The sequence below is a fragment of the Notamacropus eugenii genome, chromosome 4 (assembly GCF_028372415.1).
Source record: "Notamacropus eugenii isolate mMacEug1 chromosome 4, mMacEug1.pri_v2, whole genome shotgun sequence".
Classification (NCBI taxonomy): Eukaryota; Metazoa; Chordata; class Mammalia; order Diprotodontia; family Macropodidae; genus Notamacropus; species Notamacropus eugenii.
In genome coordinates this window covers 21,826,423-21,851,036 of record NC_092875.1, presented here as the reverse complement: position 1 = coordinate 21,851,036, position 24,614 = coordinate 21,826,423, and the positions used below count along the sequence as shown (strand labels likewise).

At 45.1% G+C, this 24,614-nt stretch overlaps 1 protein-coding gene across 3 annotated transcripts in view; it reads left to right on the top strand.

Annotated features, from left to right (window-relative positions):
- LOC140499120 (small G protein signaling modulator 1) overlaps positions 1-24,614 on the top strand; it is a 112,452-nt gene that overhangs the window by 34,501 nt on the left and 53,337 nt on the right. For 2 of the 3 annotated variants that reach the window (XM_072600137.1, XM_072600135.1), the window contains exons 3-8: positions 14,167-14,242; positions 20,170-20,332; positions 21,602-21,754; positions 22,797-22,864; positions 23,300-23,445; positions 23,578-23,709. In XM_072600137.1, coding sequence (XP_072456238.1) covers positions 14,167-14,242; positions 20,170-20,332; positions 21,602-21,754; positions 22,797-22,864; positions 23,300-23,445; positions 23,578-23,709 — 738 coding nt within the window. Of the gene's footprint in view, positions 1-6,616; positions 6,794-14,166; positions 14,243-20,169; positions 20,333-21,601; positions 21,755-22,796; positions 22,865-23,299; positions 23,446-23,577; positions 23,710-24,614 lie in introns of those variants that run through there. The other variant, XM_072600136.1, reaches the window with a different exon arrangement.

Below are 24,614 nucleotides of genomic sequence, written 5' to 3'. Positions count from 1 at the left end.
GAAGAGGCCTCTCTGCTGCATCAGACTCACCTGTTCCCTATATTAATCATCCTGTTTTAATTTCCTCTCCTGACATGGGGGTGGCCAGCCTTTCATTAACTTCAGGAGAGCTATGCTCGAAGACTGGGAGAGAAGAGAGTGGCCTGGTTTGCTCTCCACCTTCCACCTACCCCACTCCTCCACATGGTGAGGATGCAAGTAAATACTGTTGGGCAGAAGATATACTGAGTCAAGTCAGTTCAATTTATTGAATATTCACTGAGTAATAGTGATGATCATAATAATAATAGCTGACATTTATGTAACACTCTAAGATTTACAGCCAGTGTTTTGTTTTAAGTCATTGCATTTGACTCTCATAGCAACCAGAGAGGGGAATTCTAGGGGTGTTATTATTCCCACTTTACATCTAACACTACTAAAACCCTTAGAGAGACAGAGACAGAGAGATAAAGACAGAGACAGAAAGGAGACAAAGACACAAAACAGAGAGACATAAAAGAGAGACAGAGACAAAGACTGAGCAGAGAGAGAGAGATAAAGACAAAGACAGAGATACAGACAGAACAGAGAGACAAAGATAGAGAAGAGAGACAGAGACAGGACACAGACAGAGCAGAGGGAAAGCCAGGAAAGTCAGCAGATGGAAATGAGGGAGAGAGTTCTAAGCATGGAGGACAGCCAGAGAAAATGGCCAGAGCCAAGTAATAGAGTTTTGTTTGTAGAACAGTCAGGAGACCAGTGTCACTGGGTTGAGGAATCTGTGTCAGGGGGAGTAATATGTAAGAAAACTGGAAAGGTAGGAGAGATCTAGATTATGAGGGGGGCTTTGAATGATAGAGGGTTTTGTACTTGTTCCTGAAATCAATAGGGAACTATTGGAGTTTATTGAGTAGGGGAGTGTGACAAGACCAGATCTGAGCTTTAGGAAAATCATTTTGGTGACTGAATGAAAGGTGGACTGGAGTGGGGAGAGACCAGAGGCTGTTCTGGTTCCCTTGCACCTCTTGCCTTGGCTTGGATGAGCATCTTTCTTTCTTCTCCGTAGTCCCCTTACCCTCTCTGACCAGCAGCAGCACAGATCTTAAGGTGTTGGCCTCCCAGGAAGGTCATTCTGACAATAATGGAGATGGGGGCAAGGTTTGGTGAGAGTCGATCAGCTGGCTCTCTGTCTCTGTCTTTCTCTGCTCTGACTGTCTCTCTGACTTTCTCCTCTCCAGCTCTGTTGTTCTATCTTTGTCTCTTATTTTCTTATCCTCCATCTCCCCATCCCCCCATCCCCTCCACCCCTGTCAGCTGGATGCTTTGTTGAACTAGAAGGAGGTGATTCATTTATCCCTATGGGGAGGGAGGCGAGAGAGGGAAAGAAGGGGAAGCAGTTTGAAGCAGGTAGAGAGAACCTTCTCTGGAGAGCTTCCCTGTGAGAAGATTAGGGCTGAGTCTGGGAGGAAGCAGTGGTAACCCCTGGCTGATGGCCCTAGAGTCTTGAAAGAACAGACACGTTAGTGTTCCAGGCAGCAACCTGTCTCCTGAACTGGAGAGATGAGGTTCTCTCAGGAAGCCACTACAGAAGAGTGGGGGAGGTGGCTGGTTCCCTGGGAAAGTCATTAATCACGAAGCTCTTCTTGATCTCCCTAATTCTAAGGACAATCACAGCTTGGGGGAAAGAAATGGAAAGATAGCAAAGATGAGTGAGCCAAAGGAGACCAGGGCTCCAAAGATCTGCCTCAAGACAGTTCTAAAAACATGTATTAAGGGACTGGGTTTCAGTCCTGCCTCTGACACTTAGGATCAGAGTTCCCACCATCTAACCCACTCCTTTTGGTTTATGACACACAGAAAAGCAAAATTACTTGCTCAGAGTGCTAGAACCATAGATATAGATCTGGGAAGGATCTCAGAGGCTATGTAGTCCAACTCTCTTATTTTACAGAGAGAGAAACTGAGAACCAAAGAGCTGAAGTGACTTGACCAAAGCCATTGGACTATAGATTTTGACCTGAAAGAGACCCCAGAGACAAGTCAGTTCAACCTCATTTTACATAGGAGACTCAATGAGGTTAAGTGACTTGCCCAAGGTCACAGAGACAGAAAATATCAGAGTCAGAATTTGAACCAAGATTTTTTGATTCTAGAACCAGTGCCCAACTCAGTGCATAACTCATTTTTGGTATGATTCTTGGAATCACAGAATCAGAGCTAGAGTTAGAAGGAACCTTAGAGGACTTGTATTCTACAGGAAAGTACAACATGTTTGCCAGTAAGTATAATTAATGAAGCAAAGTGGCAAAGGAGAGATTGGACAGAGTGTCTTAGGACTGTCAGAAGAGGGAGAGAATATTAACAGTGGGGGAGGAGAGGGGGAGATGTGTGGAAAGGTAATAAGAAGTCAGATTTCCATAGGCCTGCAAGGTTTGCCTGGTATCTTCCTTGTAGTGATGCAGTGGGGTGGGACAAGGATTGTTTCTACCATTTTACTCATGAGGAAACGCAGAAGGTTCTGAGAGGCTTCCCAGGATCACACAGTAGAAATGATGGGATTAGGACCCCAGACTCCAACTCCAAGTTCAGATCTGTATCCACCATATCATGTTGCCTACTGAGATGAGCTTTGCAGCAAGATAAAGAATTTGTGGAGTGAAGATGAAGAGGTCTTATATTTCAGGCATGGGGTACAGCTTGTGCAAATGCATGGAGGTGGGAGATGACTGGCACATAGAGGCAATAGTTGACCCCTGTCAGCCATGATAAATACCTAGGTTTTATTTGTGGAGCAACTCCAGTATGGTACCATGTGGTACCAACTGACTGGAGTAAGGGGACCTGGACTTAAATATTACCACTGATACTTCTTAGATGTCCTTAAGTAAGTGACTTAACTTCCTAGACCTTAGTTTCCATGTCTTTAAGAATGACTAGATGACCTTTGAGGTCCCCTCCTAACTCTAAAATAGATAGTTTTTAAAATCCCTACTCTGTTCAACTTGGCCATTTGGCTCCCTGGGAATTCAAGGTGTTTAACCTGGATAACAGAAGACTCCAAGAGGATGTGGTAGCCATCTTTAAGATTTTGGTGGGCTGTCCCATTCAAGAGGGTTTAGCCTTGTTCTGCTTGGTTCTTGAATGCAGAACTGGGATCTGCAGAGGGAAGAAGCAGGTTTAGACTTGATGTTGGGAAAGACTTTTTAACAATCCAAAGCTGTCTACAAGTGGAATGTACTGCCTCTGTGGGTGGTTAATTTGACTTGGTGGGAGGTGTGCAAGTAAATCATGAATGATCATTTGCCTGAGTTGGAATACTGCCTTAGACACTCCCTATTTGCATGATCCTGAGCAAGCCATATGACCTCTCTGTGCCTCAGTTTCCTCATCTGTGAAATGAGGAAGTTGAAGTCAGCAGCTTCAAGCTTTAAATCTCTGAACCAATGATGGTGTTTCCTATTCAGGAATAATGGATTAGATGACTGTTGATGTCCCTGCCAACTCTGAGCTGGTCCTATCTTACCTATTTAATGTCAACTCCCTCTGCTCTCCGATATTGGCCAATTGGTCCAGTCAGACTCATTCCATCTCTTTCCCCTTGATCCTCATTATCATCTTGTTTCTGATCATGTAGTTTCTTATCCTTTCACCACCTGGCTCTTCTTCCCTCCATTTATCACTTTATGATGCTCTTACTTTCATGGACCCATAAGCCAGAGATATGGGAGCAGGAACCTTCTCAGTCTGCTCCTTAGCAACACAAGGTAACTTTGGTCTGATTGGGGCCTTGATCATGGGGACAACTCTGAGTCTCTGAGCCATCAAGGAGTAGGAGAAACCCTGTCACTAGGTTTGTGATGCCCAGCCATTCTTTGCTTCTTTTGATTAGCCTTAGCTGCAAGCCATGGGCTGGATAAAAATGTATATTTTGGGAGCTTGTTACCTGGTATGGTTTGGCTGCGGAGACTCTTCTCTCCATCATCATCAAGAATCACAGAGCTAAAGCTGGAAGGGACCTTGGAGGCCATTGAGTTGGAGCTTTCTTACAGAAAAGGAAACTGAGGTCCCTGAGGGCACATGCTTTACCCAGGATCACAAAAGTGGCAGGTAGAGATTCGAACTCAAGTCCTCTTAATCCAGTTCCAATGTACTTTCTACCAATCCTGACTGCCACCTCCCATCACCTCCTCTTCCTTGATGACATTTATATAATGCATTAGGTTTACAAAGTACACAATATACATTATGTCATTTGAGGCCCAGAAGGGCCCTGAGATGTAGTGGTGCAGCAGGTGCTCTTGTCTCGTTTTTATAGATGAGGAAACTGAGGCTTAGCTAATAAGCGTCAGAGGTGGAATGCTAACTCAGGTCTCTCCTGTCCCAGAATCAAAGAATGTCAGGGTTGGAAGAGACCTCAGGGGCTCATATAGTCTAAACTGGAACTAAAGTAAAATCCCCTCTACAACATACATCACAAGGGGTCATTCAGGCTTTGTTTAGAACCATTCACCAAGGGGGAAAAGTACTATCTTTCTGGGCCACCCAAATCCAGGCACCATACTTCCTCTTCCCCTCTTCTGGGTTTGTCCCCCTGTGAATCAACTGGGACTTCTGGCCTTAGCCACCCTTCCGACTGGGCCAGGGAGCAGGTAAGTGCTGATCGGACAGCTCCCACAGCAAGCAACCCAGTTCCTCCTTCCTTCTCCTTCCTGCCTGGGAAATTTCCTGATTTCTCTGGCCATTGCAGCCCTCAGCTGACATGGAGACTTCTTAGGGATCAGGCTCAGCATTTTTCTGTGGAGCAGTGCTAGGGCAAATGATGAAACAGGTCATGTTTTTTATCTGTACTATCTTCCCTTTTCTTGGTCTTTCACTAACTGCTGGGAGGGAGGCAAAATCTGTTGTCTCAATGCCTTTATCCTGTCCTCTCTCAAACACTCAAGATACTTGAAATGTATCTTCTCTTGAGCCCTGTCTCCTGGAAGGGACCTTAGGACAGAGAATGCCAGAGCTCAGAGGGGCTTAAAACACAGAGTGCCAGAGCTCAAAGGGGCTTGGAACACAGAATGTTGGAGCTCAGAGAAACTTAGAACAGAGAATGTCAGCTGGGCTGAGGTGGAGCTTATAACCTAGATGATCATGCCGGATAGGCCTTAACATAATGTCAAAGCTTGAAATAAGCTTGGGACAGAGAATGCTAAATCTGGCAGGGACCTTAGACAGAGGATTTTGGAGCCTGAAGGAACCTTAACGATTATTCAGTTGATTTTTATGTTTATGACCTTAGGGAAATCATATCACCTCTCTGGGTTTTAGTTTTCTAATGTCAGATGAGACACTTGGACTAATATCAAGGAATCCTAGAAGGCTCTCGAGTCCAGCTCTGTCCTTTGATACTAGGCGACTGAAATCTAAAGTAACATGGTTCTTTCAGGCAGCTCTGTGGTACAGTGGAAAGCTTTCTGGACCTGGAGTCAGGAATCCTTGAGTTCAATGTGCCCTCGGACAATGACTGCTATGTGACCCTAGGCAGTCCCCTAATTGCTATCTGCCTCAGTTTCCTTATCTATAAAATGTGGATAATAACAACACTTCCCTGCTAGAGCTTTGAGTATCAAATGACATATTTGTAAGGCATTTTGCAAACCTTAAAGTGATTATATAAATGTTAACTATTCTGTGGGGTCACCCAGTGAGTTGAGTTTAGGCATCAGAACCCGTATGACATGGTGTTGTTAACCATTGCCAGGCAAGGCTGATCCCAAATTCAATAACTTCTGGGGAGAATCAGGGTCTGGCTGATTGAGGGTCTTTACCATGGGACAGGATAAAGAGACAGTCCTGTATGTGCCTACAAGTGCTCTTTAAAAGAAGGTAATTCTGCTCTCCCACAATTGACCTGGAGAGCAGTTGAATTAGGGTTCTCCTCACCCTGCTCTTGGGCTTTGTAGAAACCTTACTCTCCTGTGAATTTTTATCCCAAGTTTGATTTCTGCCCAGAAACCTGTTTCCTCTCTCTCTTCCTCCCTCCTCTTTCCCCCTCCTGACTCCCTTCTGTCTGCCATCTAACCCCTCAGTGACTCCCATTGAATTACATTCGAAACAAAGGGAGGGACTGAAGCTGTGGGGGGTGGCAGTGGAACTTTGCCATGGAGACAGACTTGCACTGGTAGAGCTTCCCAAAAGAGGCTTGTGAGTCATTCCTGTCTGGGTTCAAGTCAGAGAAATACTTTTCAGAAGCAGGTGTCCTTGAACCTGATGAGGCCTTGGCACTTTACTGGCCTGACAGAGGGATGGGGTCAGGCCAGGCATGCAAGGACATGGGTTCATTTTTTTTGGTAATGATCCTAATGTTTTGGTTGTCCTTATGAAAGTTGTTTGACCCCTCTGTGCCTCAGTTCTACATAAGAGGTTAGCAAAATCCATCTAACCTGGGCAGGCTATTTATTATAAGGAATACAGTACAATTTTAATAATACAATATCTCAGGCAGTCTCAGTAGCCTCTTCACTGTCTTAGGAGAAGAGGAATGGGAAAGTTTGTCGTTTTACAGATGGTTCAGGGGTGGTGAGGGGGTGGAGGTTCAGAGTGAATCATTCAAGGTTATACAGCAAGTCAGCAGATGAACAATGAGCAGAACATGAGTCCAGAAATTCATCATATGTTCTGGCCATGACAATCTAGAATCTAGAATTCTTTGAGCAAAGAATAATAGGGAGTTTAGAACACAGACTATCAGAACTGGGAGGAAGCCTAGAACATGAAATGGCAGAGATGGATGGAACCTTAGAAGACAGAATATCAAAGCTGGGTGAGAATTTCACATTCATTTAGCTCAAACCCATCTTTTTGCAGGTGGAGAAACTGAGTCCCAGAGCTGAGAATTAACTTTTTCAGATTCACTTTGTATGTCACTGAGGGACAGAGTTGGGACTCCCCCCAGGTCTCCTGATTCCTCATAAATCTCTCCTTTGGAGAAATACTAGGATGCGTCTCCTTGAAGGTCACCATTTTCCTTTGTGGGAACAACAGATGGAGTCCATTTCCCAGTGTGGAGGAGGTGGCCAGATGGCCTGTGGAGTGACCTACTTCAGATCTCCTCCTGAGGGGGGAGGGCAGATGGCTGCCTCTCTGGGTGGGGGGGGGGGTCAAGGGCTTGAGGGGGGCTGATTTGGTCAAGTCTTGAGTGCCACTGCTCATCTGAGGGCAGGAGGGAGACAGGAAGTAGTTAGCAGCTTGTATGTAGACTGAGTCTAGCCTGTGGTGGAGCTGATTTGATGTTGGCCTCTAAGCCTACCTAACAGTATTGTGGGATCAGCATGGACCTCCTCCACCCTCCCCTCCCCACACACTGGGTTTTAGGTAGAAGGGAAGAGAACTTATCATTGGCGACTGGACAGTGAATGAAGGGGGCGTTTATCAGCTGATTGGCTCCAAAGTTGGTGTTAAAAAATTCTTGGCTCCAACACTATGTTCTAATTTCCTTACCGGTTCTAATATCCATTGTTCTGAGGCCCCTCCCAGCTCCGACATCCCCTCTTCTAAGGCCCCACCCCCAGCCCTGAGCCTGGCATTCTTTGCTCTAAAGTCTTGCTCCTCTAGACCCTTCTGTGGAAGCCCAAGCCTACCCCCATCCTCTCCCCAGGGACCTGCTGTCTGACATGACTCCTTCTGTTTCTCTCCTCTCAGGGCTCCCTACTCCCTCTCCCCCCTTACACTCTCCAGCTTCATTCAGGAAGGAACATCTAGGGCCTCTGACAAACCACTTCCTGCTAGATTCCTGGTTAATTGGATTACCCGTAAACACCCGGCTCCTCTCACACGCTCTCGGGAAGGAGAGGAGAGGGTGCCTGGGAAAGGGCAAGGCTAGTGAGGTCCTGGGCCTCTGGGAGCTTGGCCCGAAGGGCAGCTTGGGCTGGCTGGGTGCCCGGGCTAGAGTCAGCTGGCTTCCCTGGGGCCACTCCCATGTGTGCACATCTCCAGCTGTCCAGAGGTAGCCACCTGCTCTTACCAGCGAAGTTGGTGGCCCTTCTGACACTCTAGCTCAACCTCCTGAAAGGAATACCTCAGAAATATTGACTGATGGGCTATAAATTTACAGAGAGGCTCAGGCAGGGCATCTTGTCCATAGTGGAGGCTGAAGAAATGCCCGTTGGTCTGGTTTAAATTGCTTTTCAAAGGATCTTAGGAGCCTGGATCTGCATCTGGAAGGAACCTGAGAAGTGCTCTAGTTCAGCCCAGATGTGGAAACTAAAGCCCAGAGAAGATTCACTTCATCACTGTCTGCCTCAGTTTCCTCACCTATAAAATGGAGACATTAGTAGCACCTGACCCCAGGATCGTTGTGAAGGTTAAATGAGATCATATTTGCTATTCTTCTTATCTTGTGGACAGTAGCTTAGGCCACGTTGTATAGATGGTGCCTCTTTGAGCATAGGTGGAGCCATAGTGCACAGAGCCGTGAGCCTGAGGTCAGGAAGACTCATCTTCCTGAGTTCAAATGTGGCCTCAGACATGTACTAGCTGTGTGACCCTGGGCAAATCACTTATCCCTGTTTACTTCAGTTTACTTCTCCATAAAATAAGCTGAAGAAGGAAATGGCAAACCACTCCAGTATCTTTGCCAAAAAAATTCCAAATGGGGTCATGGAGAGTCAGACGTGACTGAAATGACCAAATGACAGCAACACTGAGAACAGGGAGGGAGTTCTGGGGTTCCCTGGCTCTAGTTTGGAAAGGAGCCTATATGGTGTAGGGAGAACTGTGTTGTTGGAAATGGAGCAGCCCCATTGGGAGTCTCAGTGGCAAACAAAATACTGTTGGCTGAAAATCACATGCTTTTGTGTCTTTCCATCCCTGCCACTACTCACCCTAAATACTACCTCCCTTCCCTTTCTCTCTCTCTGTCTGTTTCTCTCTCTGTCTCTCTCTCTGTCTGTCTCTCTCTGTCTCTGTCTCTCTCTCCTTTCTCTGTATATGATTCTGTCTCTCTGTATATGTCTTTATCTCTGTCTCCACCTCTCTCTCATCTACTGTGTGGTAAACTGTCAAGAACACTAGTCTTAAAATCAGAAGATCTGACTCCAAGTGCCAGATTTGACAGGGTCACACAGGTATTAAGTGTCTAAGGACAGATTTGAACTCATCTTTCTGTCTCCAGACTCAAGGGGCTATCCATTGTGGTACTTTGCTTCCATAATAATCCATGTCCCATACCCTATGCATGAGTGCTCCCTATGACTTTGTCCTGGGACCTGTCCTCTCTGTATCCTTTTCATTGGGCTTGGAATCAGTAAGAACTGAGCTCAAATTCAACCTCAGACACTTACCTGTGTGACCCTGGACAAGTTATGTCATTGCTGTTTGCTTCAGTTTACTAATCTATAAAAGGAGGATAATAATAGCACCTACATTCCAGGGTTGTTGTGAGGATCAAATGAGATAATTAGCCAGTAGCAATGGTAGTAGAAGTAGAAGCAGCAGCAGCAGCAGCAGCAACAGTAATAGTAGTAGAAGTAGTAGTAGTAGAAGAAGTAGAAGCAGCAGCAGTAATAGTAGTAGAAGTAGTATCAGCAGTAGAAGTAGTAGTAGTAGAAGAAGTAGAAACAGCAGCAGTAATAGTGGTAGAAGTAGAATCAGCAGTAGCAATAGTAGTAGTAGTAGTAGAAGCAGCAAGAGAAGTAGTAGAAGTACTGTAGCTTCTGCAACATCAGCAGCAGTAATAGTAGTAGAAGCAGTAGTAGTAGTAGAACAAAGAGGAGGAGAAGAAGAAAGAGGAGGAAGAGAAGAAGAGGAAGAGGAAAAGAAGAAGAAGAAAAAGAAGAGGAAGAGGAAAAGATTATGAAGAAGAAGGGGAAGAAGATGAAGAAGAAAAAGAGGAGGAGGAGGACAAAAAGGAGAAAGAGAAGAAGGAGGTGGAGAAGGAGAAAAGAAGATGAAGAGGAAGAAAAGGAAGATGAAGAGGAAGAAGATGAAGATGAAAAAGAACATGATGAACAAGAGGAAGAAGATGAAGAAGAGGAAGAGGAGAAGAAGAGGAAGAAGATGATGAAGAAGAGTAAGAAGATGAAGAAGAAGAGGAGGAGGAGGAGGAGGAGAAGAAAACAAAGAAGATGAAAAAGTAGAAGAGATAGTAGTGGTGGTGGTGCTGGTGGTAGTAGTAGTAGTAGTAGTAGTAGTAGCAATAGTAGTAGTAGTAGCAACAGTAGTAGTAGTAGTAGCAGTAGCAATCGTAGTAGTAGTAGTAACAATCTCATCAGGTCTCATGGATGCTGTCATAGACTCTATACAGATAACTCCCAGATCTGAATGTCCAGCCCCAGTCTCTCCCTGATTTCTTCTCTTGCAACACCAGCTGCCTGTTGGAAACTCCAAGTGCATATCCCATAGATGCCTCAAACTCAGCATGTCCAAAACACAACTCATCATCTTTCCCTCAACCCCCCCCCCCCCAAACTTCCCTTAATCTGACAAGGGCAGTTCCATTCTTCCAGTCATTCACAACCTTGAAATCAACCTCATGACTCCCTTTGCCCTTGTCCATCATGCATAAACAGTTGACTTGCTTTCATAGTATGTCACATCTGTCCCCTTCTCTTGCCTCAGACAGCTACCCTCACCCCTTGGTCAGACCTGATCACCTGTCACCTGGTCCATTGCAATCCCCTCTTTATTTTTTTTATCTGCATCCATTCTCTCTCCCTATCCAGTCTATGTTCCACATGGCCACCAAAATGATATTCCTAGAACCCAGGTTGGATTGTCATTTTTCTGCTCAGTAAACTCTAACACCTCTTTCTTGCCACTAGAATAAAGTGCACATCTCTCATTTGGCTTTGAGGCCCCTAAGTAGAACAGTGGATAGAGTGCTGGACCTAGAGACAAGAAGACCCGAGTTCAAATTTGACCTCAGACACTTAGTAGCTGTGTGACCTTGTTTGCCTCTGTTTCCTCAACTGTAAAATGAAGATAATAATAGCACCTACCTCACAGAGTTGTGAGGATCAAATGAGATAATGTTTGTAAAGTGCTTAGCCAGATGCCTGGCATATAGTAGGTACTAAATAAATGCTATTATTATTGTTATTATTCTGAAGCCTTTATAATCTTGCTCCAGCTGATCCCTCCAGGCTTATTTCCCATTATTTCCTTTACACATAATAGAAGTCCCAGCTAAATTGACCTACTTGCAATTCTTTATACATGCCATGACATCTCCCATCTCCAAGCCTTTGCATCAACAATACCCCACACCTGAAGTGTTCTCCCTCTCCACCTCTGCCTCTTAGAATCCTTCGCTTCTTTCAAAGCTCAGCTCAGATGTCATCTACTACATGAAACATATTGTGATACCCCAGTTGCTAATGCTTCCCCCACTGGAAATTACTTTTTATCTATTTTGAATTTCATTTCAGGATACATGTTTCCTCCCACCCCAACCTCAATAGAATATAAGCTTCCTGAGGGCAGGATCTGTTTTGTTTTTATCTTTCTATCTGCATTGCCTAGCATAGAGCCTGAAATATCACAGAAACTTAGTAGATGCTTGTCAAATGAATAAGTGAATCGTTGAATGAATGAATCTTAGTTCATATGAAATGACCTCCCTGAGCCTCATTTTCTTAGCTGTAAAACAAAATGAAGTTAGTAAATTTTTACTGCCTACTTCTCAAAGAGTTGCTATGAAAAAAATGCATGGTTAGCTTTAAAGAGTTATAGAAATGTAGTGGTTATTACTGTTATTCTGGGGAAGGGATGTGGAAAACATTTTCTGAATCCTTTAGGTTTCTGATCAGTTCTATAACTGGGTATGGTACAATAAGTGTGTGTGTGTGTGTGTGTGTGTGTGTGTGTGTGTGTGTGTTTACAGGCTCACTGGCCATTCCTAGATGACTGAAGCTTGGGAGAACATTTTTTATGTGAGGTCTTGGGATTTGAGATCCAAGTTAAGACCCAATGTTCTGTCCCCCAGGCTCCTATGGAAACATAGCATCATGAGATCTATGATACATTTCACAGCCCATCCCATCCATGTATCTACATTTTGTATGACTCACTCTATCCCACCAAAAATGAAAAGGGAGGAGGTGGGCTCTTACTCACCAGAGCTCTGAGCCCACAGATCCTCCTCACTGAAAGGAGGATGGGGGTGGGGGGTGGGGTAGAGGGGAAAACCTGCCTTCTGCAGCCCTGAGATGATCCAGAAGCAGGTACAGGAGGAGGGGAGTTTTACTTGGGTAGCTACTGGCACAAGTGCCCAGGTTGTAGTTGGGTTATAATCACGTCAAGGGGCAAATGCCCATGAAGAAGAGGAAAGGTTGGAAGTTTAACTGATGTAACCTTGGACAAGTCAAATTAGAGACTTGGGGAAGGAACAGAATGTTGTGTTGTGTGGTGTTGTGTTGTGTTGTATTGAAGTCCAGCCCCCAAATGCTTATCATAGAGACAGAGGGATGAATTCCATCTTCCAACCCATCCAGATGGTTGGTCATGGTCCCACCATTAGTCCAAGTCCCTAAGACTCTGGTCTTTCCTTCTCAGAATCCCATGGTGAAGGGGTCTTGGAAAACAATGGTATGGTGCAGACAGTCCTTGAAGCCAGGAGGCCAGGGCTGAAATCCCACCTGACACTCCTGTGTGACTCTGAATACAGGATCTTAGAGTTAAAAGAAGACATAGAGGTCAATGTAGCCAATCTCCTCTTTTCAGATAAGAAAACTGAGGCCCAGAGAAGTAAACGGACTTGCCCAATAACACATAGTAAAGTCTTAAGTCTAGGGGGGGAAGAGAGCATTTGGCTCTAACCTCCCCATTTTACAGATGAGGAAACTGAGGCCAAGAGAAGTAAAGGGGCTTGCCCAGCAACACATAGTGGAGTCTCAGTTCTAGGGGGGAAAGGGACATCAGAGGGCATTTAGCTCCAACCTCTCCATTTTACAGATGAGGAAACTGAGGCCCAGAGAGGAGAAGGAAGTGCCCAGTCATACCGAATGTCTGAGGTAGAATTTGGACCCAGGTCTTCTAAGTTTATCCCCTGCTCCCCATCATATCTCCCCATCTGAACTTCAGCTTTTTCATCTTTAAAATGGGGAGAATATGACTCTCCTCTCTTGCCTCACAATGGTGGCTGTGAGGAGACTGTTCTGCAAGTCTTCAAGAGCTGGAAAAATGGCAGTTGTTTGAATTCTCATTCATTTTAGTCTTCAGGGTCAACATGACCCTGATCACTACCTTGTCCAAATCTTGTATTTCGATTGTATGTTCTGGAAAGCCTGGCTCAGGTGCTTCCTAACGAGTGATCATAGGTCAGAAGCTTGGAAGGGACCTCAGAGGCCATGGAAACCAATCCTGTCATTTTTCAGATAAGGATACTGAGGCCTGGAGAGATAAAGTGAACCCGCCAAACAAACACATGGTCTTTAACCTGAGATCTCACTGATACTAAGGGACAGCAGGAGGATTTGAACCCTGGTCTTTTGACTCTAAATCTCTCCTCCCACGACTGGATTCATAGAGTATTGGACTTGGAACCAGGAATCTTACCTCTGGCATTTATTAGCTGTATTACCCTGGACAAGTCTTTTACCTCTGTCTGCCTCAATTTCCTCATTTGTAGAATGAAGTTAATAACTGTCATCCCTACCTCATAGATTTGCTGTGAGGATCAAATGGGATAATGGATTTAACTTTAAATCCCAGATAATTGTCAGTGGTGAGACTTTCCTGGGAGTCCAGGGTAACCCATAGGGGACCATCCTATTCCCTTTCCTGGCCCACTTTCCACAAGACTATTGGGAGAAGTGAAGCATTTTTATTCTCAGCAGAATGTTAGAAGCTTAATTCTGATTTTCAGGAAGGACATCTCCCTGTGGATGAGTTTTTTGACTTCCTACTCAGTATTCCTTTGAAGGAGTCAGGTGGTACAGTGATCAGAGCACTGGGCTTGGAGTCAGGAAGACCTGAGTTCAAATCCAGACTCAGACCCTTATTGGCTGTGTGATTCTAGACAAGTGACCCTGTCTACCTTAGTTTCCTCAACTGTAAAATGGGATCATAATAGTATCTCCCTCTCAGGACTATTCTGAGGGTGAAATGAGATATTTGTAAAGCACTTAGCATGCTACCTGACACACAGTAGGCAATTAATAAATTCTTGTTTTTCCCTCTTTTTCCTTTGTCCTACAGGTAAAACAGATCATGGAAGAGGCTGTTACCCGGAAGTTTGTTCATGAAGACAGCAGCCATATCATCTCATTCTGTGGTGAGTCTAGTGTCTGCCCTTTAGCAAAAAAGGGGGGGGCTTCCTGTTTGGGGTTCATCTTGGCCACTGGAAAATGCTTTATCTCTAGTCACTCAAGGCCTTGAGATAACAACTTTGAATTTGGAGTTGGATGAATCTTAGCTCTTGCACTGTGGCTGCATGTCTGAGCCTTGGTTTCCTTCTTTGTTAAAATGGAATGAAATTACTTAACCATAGGGATATTGTGAGAAAAATAAACTTCCATGTGCTGTTTCACATGTTTACCAGTGGTTTAGATGAAAGCAGAGATGGCATATGCTATCAAGTGTAGCCAAGATGGCAATGCCACCAAGTGGTAGCCAAAGTGGCATGTGCCACCAAATGTAGCCAATTTGCAGGTGACACAAAGCTAAAAGGGGTGGTTAACATGATGAATAACAATCAAGGTTCAGAAAAATCTCGACAGACCAGAACATTGGCATAGGTTGAAGAAGATGAAATAGGACAGAAATCAATGCAAAGTCTTACACTTAGGTTCAAAAAATCAATTTGACAAAAAATCAAGAGAGTAAGACTATCGTGGTACAAGGATCCACTGTGCGTGACTTAGCTATTCTGATAATACAAATGAGTCAAGACAATTCCCAACTCATGATGGAAAATGCTATCCACTTCCAGAGAAAGGACTGATGGAGTCTGAATGTAGATTGATGCAGACTATTTTTCACTTAAAAAATTTTTTTTGATCTGCGTTTTCGTTCACAGCATGACTAAAATGGAAATATATTTTGCACTACTGCCCATGTAGAACCTTTATCAAAAGGGGTGAAGGAAAGGAGAGAGGAGAGAATTTAGAATCCAAATTTAAAACAAAAACCAAATGTTAAAAATTGTTTTTACATGCAATTAGGAAAAATAGTATTAAAAAAACTTTAACAAGTGCAGGATGGGAGAGGAATGGTAAGAAAATACATCTAAAAAAAGAACTTGGTCTTTTAATGGAAATGTTGCAAAAGAGGCAGCTAGTAGCACAGTGACTACAGCATTGGACCTGGAATCAAGAAAACCTGAATTCAAATCTGGCCACAGGTGCTTGCTACCTGTGTGACCTTGGGCAAGTCAGTTCACTTCAGTTTCCTCATCTGTAAAATGGAAATAATAGCAGTGCTTACCTCCCAGGGTTCATGTAAGGATTAAATGAAATAATATTAGAAAAGTGCTTTGCAAACCTTCAAATGCTATAGAAATGCTAGGTGGTAGTAGTAGTAGTAGTAATAGCAGTAGCAGTAGTAGTAGTAGTAGTAGTAGTAATAGCAGTAGTAGCAGTAGTAGTAGTAGTAGTAGTAGTAGTAGTAGTAGTAGTAGTAGTAGTAGTAGTGGTAGTAGTAGTATGGACTGGGAAGTCACTTCCAATTCTGAGAGTCTATGATTCTACAAGACCAATGTGATTTGCTGTCACTTAAGAACCAGAGGTGTTGTGAAGCCCCCTTTGTCCATTAGAATACTGGGACAGGACTGGCTTGCTCCCCCTCATCCCACAAATCTCACCTAGTACAGGTTCTCAGTGAGGCACTGTTTAGAATGAGACACCAGGGTCTCACCCTATCCTTATTAAATGTCACCAGTGAATTAGGAATTTGTGTTAGAACACACACTGAGGTGGCCATGTTATTTGCATTATTAGTACAAGAGAGGGGACTGGGGGCGTCCTGCAGGGGTGCTGAGAGATTCTCGGTTGAGCGGTTTGGGAGGGGACAGGGAAACCAGAGGAGGTCTTGAGAATGTGCTCTCTGCTCTTCCTTTCTAGAGGAATAGAGCTGGTGAAACTGGTGCCCCTCAAGTTCAAAATCAGCAGAGCAAATGATGGGACAGTGTTAGCCCTGGGATGGGAGTGAGAAGAGTGCTGCAGGTGTGCTCTCTTCCTCTCTCCCTCCCTCCCTCCCTCTCTCTCTCTGTCTCTGTCTCTCTGTCTCTGTTTCTCTCTCTCTCTCTCTCTCTCTCTCTCTCTCTCTCTCTCTCTCTCTCTCTCTCTCTCTCTCGGTGTCTCTCTCTCTGTCTCTGTCTCTCTCTCTCTCTTCTCTCTCCTATCCTTTCTCCCTCCTCTTTTTCTTCTCTCTCTCTCTCCTCTCTCCTCTCTTCTCTTTCTCCTCTCTTCTGTCTCTCCTCTCTTTCTTTTCCATCTCTTTCCTTTTCTTTCCCCTTTTCTTTCTCTCCATTTCTCTTCTCTCTCCATCTTGCCTCTTTTTCTCTATCTCCATCTCCTCTCTTTCTCTCCCTCCTCATCTCTCTTTTTTTCTTCCTCTCTCCCTCATAGATAGAGATATGTATATATACTCTAATATAAAACATGTACATATTATATATCACATATGGTGACAATCTGAAAGCCCCAGTGTCTGATTTTGTAAGAACTCAGCCACTACTCTATCTGTGTGGTCTCACCCCGAGAAAAGCAGAAAGGCAGAAGGGAATCTGTCATGGGCTGCTGTCCCTGGGGCCTGGCTATTACTCCCCAGGCCCTCCTCTGTCACTGGCAGCCTTTTACAGGTCAGTGCCAAGCAGTGGCTTATAATGTTTGGTTAGAGGAATAACACAGGCGCTCTCTGCCCTTGAATTCCCATCAGTGACCAGCCAGAGGCACAGGGGCACCAGACAATTTATTAATAGAAAGAGCCAAGTGGATGGGCTGTTTCCAGTTAACCTGGACATTGGTCAGTCCTGTACCTTTGTGGCATTTGGGTTTTATAGGGCAGCGGGGTGGGTGTTGGGGGCAGTGAGAGGAAGGAAGGATTTTCTCAGTTACTAAGAAGGGGAGGAGGGGATGCTGGGAGTAAGTTCCCCCCTCATCCCCCCCTTCAGGTCCCAGAGGGGTTGGAGGCTTTCCCTGTCATCTGGATTTAGTAGATCTATTAGTGATGTCTCCCAACCTTTGTGCAGGCTTTCACTTCTGTCAGAAATATTTTTTCTCCTCTTTTCTACCTCTTTGAATCCCTGGATTCCTTCAGCTTAGGTGATGCCTTTCCTGACCTCCTCACCCCACTCTGAGAAATTACCTGGGCTTGTCTTGGAATCGATTTTATATGCACTGCTCTTAGGACACATTGTTCCTCCTCAGTGGAGTGTAAGCTCCTTGAGGAGGGGCTATTTTTATTTTTGGCTTTTTATTGTCATCACCTAGCACGGTGCCTTTCGCCTAGTAGGTACCTAAAACATATTTGGTGACTTAGAACTAGAAATGACACAGAATGTGAGAATTGACAGGGACCTTAGAACAGGGCATGTCGGCTGGGAGGGGCCTTAGAACAAGAAATGTCAGAGCTGGAAAGGGTATTAGAACAGGGGATGTCAGGTCTGGGAGGGGCCTCAGAACAGGACTGTCAGGGCTAGAAGAGGCCTTAGAACAGGGGGGCCCATAGTATGTTGGTGGATTGGAGAGGGGGCTAGTGTAGGATCATATGATTAGAGCTGAAGGAGCCTTCAGAAGCATCTTCATCTGAAGAGATAAAGTTGGCTGAGGCATTGAGGAGTTCAGTGACCTACCCAAGGTCACAGAGGTAATCCCAGGCCTGAAAAAAGTCTCAAAGTCCCTGATGTCCAACCTCCTGTTTTCCAGACGAGGAAGCAGAGGCCTGCAGAGGTGACTGGTTGTCCTTTAGGCCACAAGGAGGAGAATGATTGTCTCAGGCCATCTGGTCCCATACTAACCTCCCTCCAGATTCCCTCTATCACCTGGCAGTCGTCCCATGAAGCTTTGCTATTCTGTTCTGCTTCCCTGTCTCTAATATCCATTTGTTACATGACTTTGGACTCTGTCTCTTAGACCTCAATTTTCCCATCTGTCAAATGGAGGTGATAATCCCTGCCCCAACTATCCTGGCTAAGTTGATTGTGAAGGTTGGAGGAGCCGAGCCTCAGCCCATCCTCTGCAAAGTGAGTTTTGTGCATATGCTTGAGGGAGCCTGGTTTGTGTCCCTGTGCATAGGACCCTGGGCATGCAGTGGGCTTCAGAGTGGAAGCTGGCACTGCTCCTGTCGACTCTTTGCCAAGGCATCAGAAAATAGTGTGGCCTGTATGTTAATAATTCACTCTCTCATAATCCCCAGCCTGGCAGGGAATGTTAACCCATTCATCCACCTGCTCCAGCAGGCCTGCGGGGCACCATGTGCCAGGCAGAATAGCACAGGAAAGGTAGACAACCTTGAGTGGCAGCATTGAATAACAAACAATGAGAGAACATTGGATTGTGGCTATTGTGGCGATGGGCTTTGGCCACTGTTCTGGATTAGGGGGATTTGAATTTCAGAGCATATAAGGGCATTTTTGGATCCCAATTCTGGAGAGATCTAGTCCAATCTTCTCATTTTACAGATGAGGAAACTGAGGTCCAAAGGAGGGGAAATGACTTCCCTAGGGTCACTCTGCAGCTAGATGGCAGGATTGGTATTCAAACCTAGGTTCTCTGACTCCCAATTGAGGGCTTTTCCCTGAATACCTATGAGCTCTCTTCCTTATCAGAATGAACATGACTGAATAACCCAAGGATAGCTTAGAATCTGCCTCTGTGAAGAAATATTCTATAAAGTGGCCTGTCCTATGGTGGAAGAGGAGAGAAGGGGAAGAGGGTTTTTTGGGTGACAGAAGCCACCAGAATGACCGAGATCCTTAAAGCAAAATTAGGCATAATTTGTGAATGGGACACGAAGTCTTGAATTCTTAACATGGAACGAGTTTCTTTGAGAGGTGGGAAGTTTGTCCTCAATAGAAATGTTTAAGCTTTTACCAACAGACATATACCAAGAGTTGTTTGACAGCACTGTTGTTTGTCCTTTGTTGTTGAAGAGGTTGATGACATCAGCGAGGTGATACCATGATATGCAAGTGTGAGGGAGGGCTGGGCAATCACCAGCCTCACTTTCACCTCTGGAACCTTCTGGGTCCAGTGGCCAGATACACATCAGGATGGCTGGAGATAGCCCCAGATACAGTGGAAGGCATTGACTTTTTAAAGCTAAGGTCTTTAGCAGGTCTCACTTTGACCGAGGTGAAGCTCATTTGATGATTAAGGCTAGGTAAGAAATGAGGCAAAGAGCAGGAGTTGTTTGGACAGTGCAAAGCCCAAGTGAAATGTAAAATACCTTACTAGCATGCTGCATGCTGCTTTATCTTTTGATGAAGCTTAATTATCCACCTCCCAGCAGACTGGAACTTCAATTATGGGTAACATTAATAAAACATGTTTTAACTTTGAAAAAAAAGTGTTTAAGCCAAGGCTGGATGAGCTATATCCAAGCCAGACTCTTTCCTGTGGGCTGGACTAGATAGCTTTTGAGGAACTGGCTTTCTGTTAATGTCCTATCACCCACTGACCATCTCTCTTTCAATGCTGGATCTCTGATCCTCTGACCCATTTTATAGGTGAGGAAACTGAGACCCCAAATGGGGAACCGTCTTTCTCAGGGTCACTTTTATCAACTCACAGAATTTGAGAGCTAGAAAGGACCCCAGCAGCCATCTAGTCAAACTCATAACATGATGGACAAGTGATCTGCAGCCTCAGCCAGTGACACCTCCAGGGGACCCAACTCCCTTTGGGATACTTGTCATTGGGAGGAAAATTTTCCTGATTTCCATCTTCACTCTATCTCTTTGAAACTTCCTTTCACCCACTGCTCCTGGTTGTGCTCCCTGAATCCAAACAGAACAAGCCCATTCCCTCCTCCACATGACAGCCCTCAGATATCTGAAGACAGCTCCCCTCTATCCTAAATCTTCTCTTTTCCAGGTTAAATATCTTCAAGGGATGTTCATATGCTCATATAACTTGGACTAAAGACCCTTAACCTTTCTGAGCCTCGGTATCCTTCTCTGTAAAGTGAGAGGATTGGGCTAAGGGGCTTCTAAGGTCCCTTCTGGCTCTGAATCTGTCCCCCTGACTGTCTCCTCCACAGCCGCTGTGGAGGCCTGTGTGCTACATGGCCTAAAGCGACGGGCGGCTGGCTTCCTTCGGAGTAATAAGATTGCGGCGCTGTTCATGAAGGTGGGGAAGAGCTTTGCTCCCGCAGAGGAGCTGTCCCGGAAGGTCCAGGACCTGGAGCAGCTGATCGAGAACGCGTGAGTGAGAGAGGGCAGGCTTGGTGCTGCCATGGGTCATGATCGGTACTCTCCCATCCCAACCATTTCCCAAGGTCAAAGTCAAATGGAAATGAACACGGGCACCTTCCCAAGGAAGCTGGCTTTTCTCCCTCTCCTATGCTTTTCACGTTACTGGGGCAAGTCGGGGGCAGGAAGGACAACAGTGTAGATGGCTTTTTCATTCATTTAACAGACATTATTAATAACAGACATCATTAATTAATCATCCACTGGTTCCATGCAGTGGAAGTTAGAAAAGTCATGTAAGGCAGGATCCTTGACACAGTCAATGTAAGAATTTGTTTTGCTTGACTGTACTCATTTATTTCAGGCTTGGTTTTGGCTTTTCATCCTGTCTTCCCTCCCCTACTTCTTGGTGACAGGGGAAGGGGAAAGAGAGAAAATTAATACTTATTGATTAAAGGTCAAATAAAATAAAAAAATTAAATGACAAAGTCCCTGTGTTTATAGAGCTCAGATTCTAACATAACAATCCTCCTCCACGTTACTCTTATTAGAATCTGATGTCATTCACACCTTAGTCTGAAAGAGTTCCTGTTTTCTCTTTCCCAGGGATACTTGCATTTAAAGCTTGTTGCTCTCTGTTTTCATTTAGGGAGGGTTCTCTTTCTCTGCTAGGAAGGGATTTCAGTCTTCACTTTGCCTTTTTTGTATCTGGGTGTTCTTCCCAAGTCCCCCAAACCTTTTTATGACCTGGTCACTTTCTTGAGAGGCAACATGGAAAAAGGAAGGCAATAAGCATTTATATAGCACCTACTGTGTGCCAAAAACTGTGCTAAGGGCTTTGCAACCCTGCAAGGTAAATGCTGTTAGTGCCTCCATTTTGCAGGGTTAAAGGACTTTCCCAGAGTCACACAGTGTCTAAGGCCAGATTTGAACTCAGGTCTTCCTGACTCCAGGCTCAACACTCTCTGCGTTGCACAGAATGCCTTATGACACAGAAGATAGGGCAACAGACTTTGAGTCAAGAAGACCTGTGTTCAGATGCTGCCACAGATACTTATTAGATGTGTGATCCAGGCCAATTAACCTACATCTGTAAAATGTAGAGTTGGGCATGATGGATTTCTAAGGTCCCTTCCAATTTTAAATTTATGATGTTCGGATGGCCTTGAGTTGGCAGGAAGCCTGGGAGTGTAGGGAGGGCTGTCTCAATATAGGCCGGGGCCCTCGTTTGGGGAAATTTCCCAGATCAGCCCTGACACCTTTCTGCTCCTGTCACCAAAGGCGGAACCAGCTCCAGGGTCTCCAGGAGAACGTTCGGAAGCTTCCCAAGCTGCCAAACCTGTCCCCCCAGGCCCTCAAGCACCTGTGGATTCGAACGGCTCTGTTTGAAAAGGTCTTGGATAAAATTGTGCATTATCTGGTGGAGAACAGCAGGTAAGCCTGGGGAATGGACTGGGAGAGGGAAGGGGTAGAGGTCCATTTCTCATGATGGCTATTCCCCAAACAGGGCCCCACGTTGTACTCAACAAATGTTCATAATCAACATTATGAGTTACCTACAATATATACCAAGTACAAAGCTAGGCATTGGGAGCACAGACCCTGCCCTCAAGAAGCTTATACAAGGATACAGAAGAGAATGAAGGATGATAGGAAGTGATAGACACCAGGGAGAGTTCCTGATCAAGTGTTTTAGGGAAATTCAGAACCGGGAATCATAGGAGGGTTCCTAGATGAGGCAGCCTTGTATGGTCAGTGAAGAGATCACTGACTTTGGAATTGGAGGCCTTGGTTCAAAAGTCCACCTTTGTCTTTGGTATCTTTGACTTTAGGCAAGTTAGTTCTATCTTTGTAGAATGAAGACCGATGGTCCCCAAGGTCCCTTTCAGCTCCAAAAGTGTGATCTTTCCATCCCAAAGATTCTGATAGGTAGAGGTGAGAAAGGAGTATGTGCTAAGCATGAGGGACAGTCACCGGGAAGGTACCGAGGTGGGATGACGTTTGACTGGGGCAGAGAATGGGTGGCATGAAATACACTTGAAAGGGGACCTTGCAGTCAGATTGTAAGAAAGCCTTGAATGCCATATCAAAGATTCCTTCCCCTCTGATATTCTTCTAAAGTTTAGCTCATCCCCTCAAAATAATAGGAAGTCAATTCAATGACTTATTGAATACTGACATTCCAGTTATTACTTCTACAGTTTCTGCTTCCCCATGCAGGGCACAGGTAGGGAATAAGCTATTTGGATTCTTCAGAGCTGTATTTCAGGATTTGTAAGCTATTTGAGGGTAAAGACTGTTAAAATTGTGAGGCTTAGATGAGATGATATATCTAAGAAAAAAATGATTATTTTTGCAAACTGTAAAGTGCCTTGAAATGTGTGCTTCCATGACAATGGTATTGCTTTGGGATGAGTGGATTTGTTCCTTCTGCTGTGAGCCATTTAAACTCATACCTCCTTTACCTTCCTGCTAGTAAGTACTACGAGAAGGAAGCACTCTTGATGGACCCCGTTGATGGCCCCATTCTGGCTTCTTTGCTAGGTGAGTCCCCCCTCTCTCCCTACCCCCTTAGAATCTCCAGCTTGCTTCAAAGCCCAGCTGAGGAATTAGCCTACTACTTAAAGCTTTTCCTGAAGTCTCTCTCCTTACCCCCACCCCATTTATTAGTAAGTATTTTATTTTGTATTTATGTACCTGCTAAATATTGTATTCTTCAGTAGAAGGTAAGCCTTTGGGGACAGAGACTTTATTTGGGTCTCTGGCTCTTATGAGGCGCATAGTAAATGCTTATTAAGCCCCAGCTCTGTGCCAGTACTCTGTGCTAAGCGCTGGGGATATAGAGACAAAACTGAAATGATGCCTGCCCTCAGGGAGTGTCAGTTCTCTCAAATCTCAGGATCCTGTGCTGGGCAGAAAGGATGGGAGAGCTGGGCCCTGGCCTGGTCTTTGGGCTCTCACGTTTCCCTGTACCCCTAGTTGGCCCCTGTGCACTGGAATACACTAAGATGAAGACAGCGGACCACTTCTGGACGGACCCCTCTGCTGATGAGCTGGTTCAACGGCATCGGATCCATAGCTCCCACCTCCGCCAGGACTCTCCCACCAAACGCCCAGCACTTTGTGTGAGTGGAACTTGGGGATCAGGCTAGGGACAATGGGAGGAGGAAAGATAAGGTCAAGGGAGATGGGGCTTGGGCCTCAGAACATCGCCTGAGACCATTTGTATGCCATCCCTCTCTACCCCACCCCCCTAGATCCAGAAGCGCCATTCAAGTGGCAGCATGGATGACCGGCCCTCTCTCTCTGCCCGGGACTACGTGGAGTCCTTGCATCAGAACTCCCGGGCCACTCTACTCTATGGCAAGAACAATGTTCTGGTCCAGCCGGTGAGTCCCGGCTGAGCTCTGAGCCTGGTGGGGACGCATTTGTCTGGTCTTCCCAATTAAAGAGGAGAGCCACCCCACTTTGACCTCCTGTAGATCTGGCCTCTGCTCGCCTGCTCTTGTTTCTGTAGTAGGCCCTGGAATCTGGGTACCACTTGGGGTTCCATGAAACAGAATCTATGGAATATAAAAAACTTACATTTTATTTATCTTAAAAATGTTTTTAAACTTTAAATAATTTATTTCATTAAATATTTCCCAATTTCTTTTTCCTTTGATTTGTTGTTCAGTCATGTCTGACTCTCTGCGACCCTATGTAGGATTTTCTTGGCAGAGATACTGGAGTGGTTTGCCATTTCCTTCTCCAGCTCATTTTATAGATGCAGAAACTGAGGGAAACAGGGCTACGTGACTTGCCCAGGGTCACACAGCTAGTAAGTGTCTGACACCATATCTGAACTCCGGAAGGTGAGTCTTCCTGCCTCCAGGCCTTTTCCTTGGTGCTCTGTGAGGCCACCTAACTGCCCTCCTCAGTAAAATTATCTATCTTCTAGGCCCTATGTATCTTATGTGTATTGAGATGCATTGTCTCCCTAATTAGAATGGGAGCTCTCCGAGAGCAGGGACCATTTTTCCTTCCTTCCTTCCTTCCTTCCTTCCTTCCTTCCTTCCTTCCTTCCTTCCTTCCTTCCTTCCTTCCTTCCTTCTTTCCTCTCTCTCCCCCTCCCTCCCCTCTTTCTTTCTTTCTTTCTTTCTTTCTTTCTTTCTTTCTTTCTTTCTTTCTTTCTCTCTTTCTTTCCTTTTTTCCTTCTTCTTCTTCCTTCCTTCCTTCTCTTCTTTCTTTCTTTCTTTCTTTCTTTCTTTCTTTCTTTCTTTCTTTCTTTCTTTCTTTCTTTCTTTCTTTCTTT